This window comes from Lepidochelys kempii, chromosome 3 (genome assembly GCF_965140265.1).
Source record: "Lepidochelys kempii isolate rLepKem1 chromosome 3, rLepKem1.hap2, whole genome shotgun sequence".
NCBI lineage: Eukaryota > Metazoa > Chordata > Testudines > Cheloniidae > Lepidochelys > Lepidochelys kempii.
Genome location: NC_133258.1, coordinates 195,903,308 through 195,914,332, shown reverse-complemented (window position 1 = coordinate 195,914,332; position 11,025 = coordinate 195,903,308). Strand labels below are relative to the sequence as shown.

At 37.6% G+C, this 11,025-nt stretch overlaps 1 protein-coding gene across 6 annotated transcripts in view; it reads left to right on the top strand.

The window, feature by feature from the left end:
* EHBP1 (EH domain binding protein 1) overlaps positions 1-11,025 on the top strand; it is a 321,365-nt gene that overhangs the window by 251,726 nt on the left and 58,614 nt on the right. For 4 of the 6 annotated variants that reach the window (XM_073339536.1, XM_073339540.1, XM_073339537.1 and 1 more), the window contains one exon: positions 4,718-4,865. In XM_073339536.1, coding sequence (XP_073195637.1) covers positions 4,718-4,865 — 148 coding nt within the window. The remainder of the gene's footprint in view (positions 1-4,717; positions 4,866-11,025) is intronic. The other 2 variants (XM_073339541.1, XM_073339539.1) reach the window with 1 other exon arrangement.

Below are 11,025 nucleotides of genomic sequence, written 5' to 3'. Positions count from 1 at the left end.
CACATCCATGGTTTGAAAGGTCAGTTTCCATTATACAGTCAAATAGTCCCTGTACACGTTAAAGGAAACATTTGGCATTGCATTGTTTATGCTTCCTCTAGTTTTATACTTTTGTCTACTCTTGTTTTCATTCCATAGGTGTTGTCAGGCAAGCAGAGACACATGATGTATGCCAGTGGCTTTTAATTTTAATGAGATGTTCTAATACTAAAAAAAATATACACTAGGGAAAAATATTTTCAAACTACACAGTTGGGAGGAACATAGACATAAATCCAAGTACCAGTTGAAGACAGAAGATATCTAAAATATACTTGCCTATTTATTTTCGTGGCTGATCTTTTCCTGCTTAAACATTTGTCTAATTAGATATTAAAATCCAGGCCTCATACTCTTTTGTTTACATCAAGTTTATCCTGCTTGGCAAGTCATATTTTGGTCACTACCTGTGTATTTTGGGCTATTCTGAAACTTTAGTACTGAGTACAAAACATAAATGTAATCCCTAGTGTGATCAAAGATTTAATCTGACCAGATGGACAAATTTGAGAAAGATTTTGACTTTCTGCTCTGTTTTGCAACAAGAAAGGCTGGGTTTTTTCCCCTCCTTTCTTTGTTGGAAAAAGCAGAGATCAGGCTATCCCTAGAGAAATGAGCAGGTGTGGCCATTTACAAGCATGTCTGGTTGTATTAAAACCAGCATAAGAAAAGTTTGAAATGGCTTGAATAGATCTGCTAAACAGTTTTAATGTTTCATCCCAAATCCTGTTTACTCAAACAAGAGCCGATCAAGGTCACAGTAAAAACCCAGCCTGGCCAAACCTTTAAATATCTTGTAATTTTATTTTTTAGTTTTAGTCTGTGTTCTGTAGCAAGTGAATAGGTACATTTTGATAATCCTTGCCTCTGGACAAGCACAGAATTCTTTTTCTTTCTGAATGGCTAATAACAGAGCCGTTCTTCCTGTCTAATGATGAAAGGGGTTGGCAGTCAAGTTCTTTTTCTTAGCTGTACTATGTAATCGGGGCATGCAAGGGACAATTTTGAGAGTTATAGCTATGTGAACTGCTATCCATGTTAAGAAGAGTTATATTTTCATTTTATGTTAACACAGATGGATCACTAACTTTAAAACCAATTTATTTTTTTCAGTTCTGTCATTAAAAGATCATTGAGCATGATAAAAAATTTTCTTTTTTTTAACATTAAACAAATGTAGTACATAGTGTTTGTGTAGAGAAAAAAAAATAAAAGTAGATTTTTGGTGCAAACTCAATATTGTACCTGATCCACGTATAACTCCATCAAAAGGCAATTAAAAATCCATAGAAACATTCCTTGAAAATGAACAAGAATAAACATTTTTTTAAAATAAATTTAATGAACGGTATTTGTGGGGATTTGATTGTTGGTTGCTTTCACAAGACACGAGCATTCCGTGTGTTTCAAGGCTGGTCTTTTCTAAATTTCTGGTACCATTGAATGACATCATCGGCAGGGTAATGATCTCGGCAACTACACTGACAGTGTCTCACATTCTAATTCACCTTCACAAATCCATGGCATCATTTTTGGCCAAAGTAATGTCAGTCATTGACATTTGCGGCAACTACAAAAAGGACCCCCTAATGGCAGCCATTTTTATTTGTTTCTTAAGATCCAAAGACTGCTGAAAGAACAATTGGATAAAGTTGAGGATTGGAGAAGCTTGATTTTCTTGTTCCTGTGAAATGAAACTAGTCCTTTTTCTTCTCCTTCCCCTTAAAAGCAGAAGTCTGCTAGGGGGTTGTAGCTGTGTCAAAGCCGTTGGGATGCCACTGCTGATCACTTTAATTACTAGGACTAAGGAGGATAAAATTAAAAGTAGCACCATTGAAGCAGTGGAAGAAAGCTTGCCGAGATGTCGGTGAACTGTGAAATATAAAAATTGCATACCAATACATTTTTATAGGAAGGAAACAAGGAATTACATTACTTATTCTTGAAGAGTTTGTCCTTAAATGGTGAAGTTTTACTTGCTGTGCATCCATGTGGCAGATTTTTAGACCCTTAGAAAGTAATTGACGTGGAGGAACAGAGTAAACTTTTATATCTTCCCAGCATGGCGGATACATGACAGAGAGATGAAAGATTTACCTAGTTTTCTCTTTAGAATTGGACAGTTTTCTAGCATATGTTGTTGTAATTAGAGTTTTCATGTCCCTTTCTTTCCCTGTTGCAAATTCCATATTTGTGCTTTATGAGCTTTACCAGGTCTTTTTCATGGTTTTTTTGGAAGGGACAATAAAAATATATTGTTTCACAGTGCACATTTTAAGTTAATTGTTTTCTAACTTGCAACTTTTATATATACTTGAATCATACCTTCAGTGTAATTTAAACTTAGTGGTTCTTCACAATCATTTCCTCCCTCAAAGCTCAAAAATCAACAGTTCAAATAATATATGTATTAAATTGAAGCAATAAGTATGCTGTTTTGCTCTTCTCCGCTAATGATGATTGAATTTTAATTAGCACAAACACAAGCCACAACCATCTATATTTGCTCTAAGAGGATGCTAGTGATTATGCTAATGATTCAGGGATATGAGGTCTCCTCTTTTGAAATCAGCCTACCATATTCCAGGACATCTTGTTCCTAAAGTGTACCTGGCTTGATATTAAATAGGCCATGTACTGTAGTAGATTTAGTTGGATCATATGAACATTCAGTGTTAAGCTGCCTAGTACTTTAAAATAAGTTTGGCGGATTCCATTTGTAAATTAAATTAATTTAAATTAAAACCACAAATTCACCTGTGTTAGGCGTGACAAGATGGAAATATATTTGAGCACTTTCACTTCATGTAAACTCAAATTTAATTAAGGTTGCCAGATACAGTAGGTTGAAATAAAATTGGTTGCTGTGTTAGTTGGCTGGCTGCACATTAAATTAACCTGATTTATTGTTGTGCATAGTACACATAGAAGGTTTCTAGTTTTCTGTCTTGTGTGGACTTTAACAAATAAGTTTTTGATGGAACTCTTACTCTGTGCCTTCTGGGAAGTTAAGGTGTGGAGAAAGCAAACAAAGCAAATATGCCATCCTGCTGAAGAGCTTGCAGGGCCCAAGCAAAATTGTCTTTATAGTGTTAGGACATTAGCAGAAAAGTAAATCAAGGCAATCTGATAGGGAACCAGAATTCTGTCAGTCAGGCTCAAGATACTGTGCTGTGTCCATATACTTTGTTTACTGTAGGGTTTTATGAGTTGTAACTTGCCCATGCAAGCTGTTAATGAGGCTAAATCTTTCTGCTTGAGGATTGAATTACAGCACACCTCTGGGCTAATGGTTATAAACAGAAAGTCCCATTAGGACTGCATTCTGATTCATTCATTTGCATTTTTTCTATTGTACCAAGAACAACGATGAGTAAATAGCTACAAACAAACAATCTACATGGAAATGGCTAAAATGTACCTAATTAGTATTTTGTGCTTGTCTTATTAATGATTGCTTAAACTAAATACCACTTGGTAGCAGGCTCTTACAAAGATTTGCAGGTGTGGAATATTCAATTTCTTGTTTCGTGGGAATGGTGTTTGCCATTTATTGGAAGAAAGTAAGTTGCCAGTACTGCTTTCCAAAATTAGACTAATTGGTTGTATTCTACCAAAATTAAGGCCATCTGCAAAAATCCTGATTTCAACAACTATGTTATGTCTATGAATTAAGTTTGAGGTAAATTTAACTTAAAGCCACCTGCTTGGTTTTGTTGTATTTATTAGTGTTTATTGTGCACTAGTGGCTTTTAAACTTTTTCTTAAGTTTGAAAAATGCAAGTTTTGATAAACAAAGCTTAAACTCCATTTTCCTCACGTTTCAGTGTATTTCAATAGCTTTGATTAAACCTATATTTTGTAATTTGTTGTGCGTTACTCCATTTCAGAAATATATGCATGAAAAGTTTACTATTTGTTGTAATTAGTTATGTGATTGAAATTTTATAGTCCTATAATGATACGTTTCAATTTTTTAACAGAACATTGTTAAATTGAATGATTCCCTTATGAAAACACTGGATATTTGTTATTGGGTGATATTTGCAATTACTGTACTGTAGCCAACAAAGGGGCATTTTAAAACTAGAGAAATTCTTGTGTGCCCTAGAGTCTCCACCAACAGGTTAAATTTAGGTTAAATTTTATATTTTAAAAAAAAAAGATGCATTACTTGAACAGTGTGAATCACATTCTTCTCTTACTTCAGATTTACATCAGTATAGCATTCTTGACGTCGGTGGAGTTACTTGTGTAACTGAGAGCAGTATCTGACCCCTGATTTTAGTATGATGGTAGAATATTTCTCTCGCTAGTAATTCAGTTTAGTAAAATCCTTTTTGCAGCTATAATAAAAATGTTGTAGCTATTGATAAGAAACAAAAGTTTCTGACAATTGTTTGCATCAGGATATTTTACAAGGTATAATTTTATTTTAAAATGGTTTAAATTACAAATGCTGACATTTTTAATATATGATAATGTTGGCTATGCTAAAAAATCTGATTCCCGTATGTCTTTAAAAATTGTGGTGTGACACCCAACTGATATAGAGCATCCTATTTATAACGTGGGCCAAGCACCATGCTGCAAACCAGTTACTATCATGATGATCAGATTGAGAATGAAATTGCATTTCTGTCAATTACTGAGTTGGCAACTGTTCAATATATCTTAGCAGCAAGATGAAGAGCGACGTCGGCAGCTGAGAGAGAGAGCTCGTCAGCTAATAGCAGAAGCTCGATCTGGAGTGAAGATGTCAGAACTTCCTACCTACGCTGAAATGGCTGCAGAAAAGTTGAAAGAAAGGTCAAAGGCATCTGGAGGTGAGTTAGGGAGCCTCGTATCTTATTCCTGTGGCAACCTAGAAACCAGAAAGGACCTTTTTTGGGGTATCACTTTTATTCACACTTGAAAATGTTGTTGTAAGAAATTGTTGTCCATCAAGTACACATATCAAAAGACTGGCAATGTATAGCTTTTCCAAATCAGGGTTATATAACTTAATTCAAACAGTTAAAAGAATGGTGCATATGTTACAGCAAGAATATGACTATAAAGGTAAAAAATGTTGGCTAATATTGGCCTGTTGAACTACAAATTTGACATTACCTCTGCATTTTTAGACTTGTAAGAAATATTATTCATATAGAAATTGGGTGGCTAAAATCTCCAGAGTTCATTGAAAATGTAGGAGTTAGATGTGACCTCTGGGGGAAAGTACATTATAAAGATTTAAGAAACTTGACTTCAAAACAAAAAACGAGTTAGTACGACTTCTTTCTGAAGGAAAATTTGAAGAAGTTCTCTGGCATTACATTGTTTTCATTCGTTATAACCTGGGAGGTTGGAGTAATAATCTTTTGATTTTAAATGGCAGTCTTTTTGCGTACCACTTACCTTTACAGTTTTTAAGTCGTATATTACTGTAATACTACTAAAGTGACTTTGAAATGTCATTAAAATTCATATATCTGCCAGTGCTTCAAGCTGGAGTAATGTAGTGACATTCAAATTCAAATGGGTACAGAACACATATTTTAGTCCAGGCTCCTTGCTCTTTTAGTGTCTCCTAAATATGCTAAGGAATAATTAATTGTCTCATACTAACCCATAATTGTAGCACAAATGCCCGGTAAATCCAACTTTATATTTATTTTGCTAGATCTACATTCACTGATTATATGTTTTCTTTCTGTGTTCAATACAGTTTTAAATATGTTCTTTTTAGTTAATGTTGCAACTGTCTTGTACCATAGGTCTTCCACTCCCTACTCCATTTAACACTGAAGCACTAAGAATGGCTGGAGAGCAGTTATATGTTTCCATTTAAGTCTGGTCTTTGGTTTACCTCCATTCACCCAGTAAATGAAGCATGGCAGGTGTCTCCAGTGTGGGGCTGTTCTGCAGTACTGAATTCACCCTAAGTAGGGAAAACATGGCCTTGATGTGGAATAAGCTTTTCAGACTTTATGAAAACTCCTCTAAGCTAATGAAAATATTGCTTCAAAGCATGTTCACACTGTGACGTACAATAGCAAACGCCTTTAAAATGGTTACTGCTCATTTTTCCATTGCAGCCTTTCCTAGTTTGTTCCTTATACTTGCATTAAACACTCTGGGCCAAATTTAGACTTGGCTGATGCAGGTATAGTTCCATGAAAGTGCGTAGGCCAAATTCATTGGTGACGTATATAGTAGTATAGATACACGTAACATTTAAGTTAGTTAGAAAACGAGTAAAATGGCAAAGTAGTGTAAATTGCAACCAATTTGGCATTCTTTATGTGACTTAAATATTTATCATTTTTTATCCTGCTTTACTTTATCATTCCTTGCACGCACTGACGTTATCCTTTACACCCACCTGTTAGTTGCTTTTCCTGCTGCACTTCCTCCCTCTACCTCTGAGTATAAAATACACTTGTTTTACACACACTTTGAATGCCAAATTGGTTACAGATTACAGTGCTTTGCCACTTGCACCCACTTTCTGACCAGCTTACACCACCATATATTTCACCATAGAATATGGCTCTCCATGTTTAAAATTTCCATTGAGTTTTTCTGTTAACCAGTCCTTTCTTTCACTAAATTTGTAAGCTCCCTCAAAGATAGCCTTTCATTTGACCCTAGCACAAATAGTCTTGTAGTGTCTGTCTTCCTTTATTCTCTTCAGAATTGTCTCTATCCTAGTGAGGACCAATCTTCATCTCCACTTTCCTAAATAATAAAAACCAAGGGTGAAATCCTGGCTTCAGTGAAGTGAATAGCAACACTCCCACACATTTCAGTGGGGCCAGGATTTCATCCATAGTTTCTCTAATTCTTCTGAATAACTGAGATCCTCAGACTCCTTAATTAGTCTTCCACTTCGTCACTATTTCAAGAACACTTGATACCTCTATTTATTGCAAGCTATATCTGCTATTTAATATCATTGTTTAGCAGTATATGAATAAGATTTTAGATCAAGATTCTGTCATTCTTACTCACGTTGAGTACTAACTCTTTACATGTGTGGTTGCACCAAGTTCCGAGATGACTAATTGCAGAGTAAGTTAGGATGCCACAGGAGTAGGGTGTCAAAATCTGACTACTTGAGTTTTCATCACCATCACATCTACTATTAAATTATCAATTGTATTTTTTCTTGTATGCCCATCTAGTATATTTTCTATTTTTATATATACTATGCCCAGCATCATAGAATCATAGAATATCAGGGTTGGAAGGGACCTCAGGAGGTCATCTAGTCCAACCCCCTGCTCAAAGCAGGACCAATCCCCAATTAAATCATCCCAGCCAGGGCTTTGTCAAGCCTGACCTTAAAAACTTCTAAGGAAGGAGATTCTGCCACCTCCCTAGGTAACGCATTCCAGTGTTTCACCACCCTTCTTCTGAAAATTTTTTTCCTAATATCCAACCTAAACCTCCCCCACTGCAACTTGAGACCATTACTCCTTGTCCTGTCCTCTTCTACCACTGAGAATAGTCTAGAACCATCCTCTCTGGAACCTCTCAGGTAGTTGAAAGCAGCTATCAAATCCCCCCTGTTCTTCTCTTCTGCAGACTAAACAATCCCAGTTCCCTCAGCCTCTCCTCATAAGTCATGTGTTCCAGACCCCTAATCATTTTTGTTGCCCTTCGCTGGACTCTCTCCAATTTATCCACATCCTTCTTATAGTGTGGGGCCCAAAACTGGACACAGTACTCCAGATGAGGCCTCACCAATGGTCACTGGTTTACATCTTCTACATTGATTTTGTCTGTCTGTATCGTAATCTGGGCAAGTTATTTGGACTTTTATTTCACTTCTATTTTGTGGTTTCTGTCCACTCTGATTCCCCCTTACTCTTATTTATGTGAAAATTTATCACTTTCCTACGTGTTCATTCTCCCACATTTTTCACATAAAGTGAACAATAACCATCTTATTACTTATTTTTGTGGTACATACTCAACCTTCTCCACATTATTCCATCTCATCATTCACAGTATGTCTTTGTTTTCCAAATCATTATTTACTCAAGTAGCTTCTCCTCCTCCTAACTAGGGGCCTTACTTGTTAACTTTACTAAGGAACAGTTGAGTGAGACTGTGCTAGCATTTTTTAAAATCCAAGTAAGTTACAATAGCCCAGATCCTCAAAAGTATTTAGGCACCTAACTCCCATTGATTTTGATTGTGGTACAACACTTAAATATCTTTGAGGATCTGGGCCTATATGTCTACCACTTATTCCTTCAGTTCTTTATTTGCTAAAAATATTCAGATTTAATAGACAAGATCTTTTTTGTGAATATGGTCTGAGTTCTATCCTTACTTACATTATACGTTTGCAAGTGTTCTGTTTCTGTTTTGTAGCAGTAGATTCCCCTATATGATGCTTAAGTCAAGCTTACAATAATTTTCTAGATCATTTTAGAATCTAAATCATAAATCTCTTCTTACTACATATTTAATAAGCCTCTCTCTCTATGTATATATTGATTCAGACATCCCGATTTCAAAAAACAGGTATTAAATAAATCTACTAGACTCTTCTCTCTTTTTTCACTTCAGAAAGATGGTACTTGTCCATTTCTAATGTTTTAAATTTTTTTAATGAATTTCTTGTTCACCTTTGTTGGTGAAATTCTAATCGCCTTCCATATTTCTGTTTACTTATTGAGAAATTTGTGTTTTGGCATTAATAGTACAGCCTCATTTGAAAGCCTTGATTTAATCATGACCTAGAAAATCCATTTGCCTATTGCAAATAGAAAACTTTCCTGGATAAATAGCATCAACACCTGCAGAATACAAGCTCTCTGGCAGCTGTTTAGTAGGGGGAGATATGGGAGGAGGAGAAAGGGGCAGAGAGAGAATATTCCTTCTCCCTTATGGCAGATAGAAGCATTTGCGGTTGAGGCTTCAAATACAGTAGATTTCTACTAGCTGGAGGCTGATAAGTTGAGCCCTTGAGTTTGGTCCTGGAACATCACCCTGATAAGAATCCAAACACCCTCCCCTTTCCCAGCAGCTCAGGAGCAGTAGAGTTAGCCTCTTATCTGGGTATAGTCCTTGAACAGTGAGGCCCCATCTTTCACATCTGTGATTTGCAAGTATGTTAAGTTCATTGACTATTAGGTTTCTGCCCTATATCCAACCTAGGATAGTATGTTTGTGAGGGGGAGGTTGATTAGGCAGATGTGGGGGAGTGGGCAGGAAAGAGAGGGAACAATTAATGAGACACATTAGAAAAGATCAGTATGGTATTGAGTGAGAGTAGTATTTTGGTGAATAAATACAGACCAAAAATATGGGGGAGGAGATAGAGAACACAATGTAAGAAATGAAAAACAGGGGAGGCGGGTAGAGGGAGAGTGAAAAATAAAAGAGGAAACAGGCATTGAAAGCAGCTCAGGAAAAGATACACCATAATCTGTTATAGCAAAACAAAAACAAACAAACAAACAAAAAGAGTAGGGTTAAAAAAAAGAAGGGATGGAAGCACTGAGAAAAGCAAGAGAGATGTAGTAAGTTACTATTTAAAAAATATATTAGAGAGTTAGTTGACAATGTTGTTATAATTTTATATAGTATACAGTAAACACTGAACAATTGTTCTGCTCCTTTAAGATGTCTACACTACAAAAAAAAAAAACACCCCACACCAGTGAGTCTGAGCCCTGGTCCACAGACTTGGGCTTGCAAGGCTCAGGCAATGGCACTAAAAAGAGTCACATAGACATTCCTGCTGAGGCTGGAAGTCAGGCTCTGACATCAACTCCCCTTCCTCTCCCCAGGCTTCAGAGCTCAAGCTCCAGCCCAGAATGTCTACTTGGCTATTTTCAGCATCCTAGCACAGCACACCATGAGTTCGTGTCTGCAGACCTGGGCTCTGAGATTCACTGCCCCTGGGATTTTTTTGCTATAGACATTCCCTTAAATACTGGGTGAATGGCTTTGGGGGTATCCTAGGGAGGACATAGCAGCACAGGTGTCCTCACCCAGACTTAGTCCTTGAGCTAGTAGGTATCAAGTAAACATTTCAAGTCCTGGATTTAATTTTTTTTTTAGCAATATCTACCTTCCTTTGCAATTATCACTAAAGGCCCTACTGTCTTGTCTTAACCTCGGGTTGCTTAAATACATGAAATATTTGATTTCTGCTTTCTGTCTTCCTTTTCTTCTCCACTTTGCTTTCTTTGTCAGTGTTCATACTCTACAAACTCCATTCTGTAATCTTAAAGCCAACTCTGTACCTGATGTTTTAAAACAAAGCCATGTGAACATAGCATCACAGTGACGGCTGTGGAGACTAAAGACCTCTCCTTGTCTCCAGAGCCAGTACAGTATAGACAGCAGTAGTGCAAGCTTGCTCACACTTTACCTGCCAATCTGTCTCAACCAGGGCTAGCCTTACGGGTGGGCGACATGGTAGTGCCATGGTCAGGGGGTTACTATCCAAGTGCCGCAAGCTGGCAGGCCGGCCGGAGCAGGAGTGAATGCTCACGAGCCTAGGGCTGGAACCCCAACTTGGGGGAGGCGATGCCACTGGAGTTTCCAGCCTGGTGGGGAGGCGCAGGCAGCAGGGCTAGGCCCTGCAGACCCAGGGGACCAGCCCCTGGGGTCCCCCCCCACACCCTCCGTGCACCTGCTCACCACGTGGTAGGTGGTTAGGGGGTTGTGTGGCCCAGGGAGCCCCCGGAGCTCAGAAACTCCTCCCCATGCAGCCCGTCCAGGCTCCAGGACCAGAAGCTGGTCCTCATGCTCTGTGCCCCACGCTGCTGTTCTCAAACTCAAAGAAAGGGTGCTAAAATAGAAATTTGCTCAGGGCACCATTTGCCCTAAGGCCAGCCCTGGGCTCAACCCTGACAAAAGCCTTGTCTGCACAAGGAAATAGTACCTATTTAATTAATCGGTTTAGAAGCTGATGCCATTGGTTTAGACATTGATGTAGTTAAATTGGTGCCACCCCTTTTTGTGTAGATGCTCTTA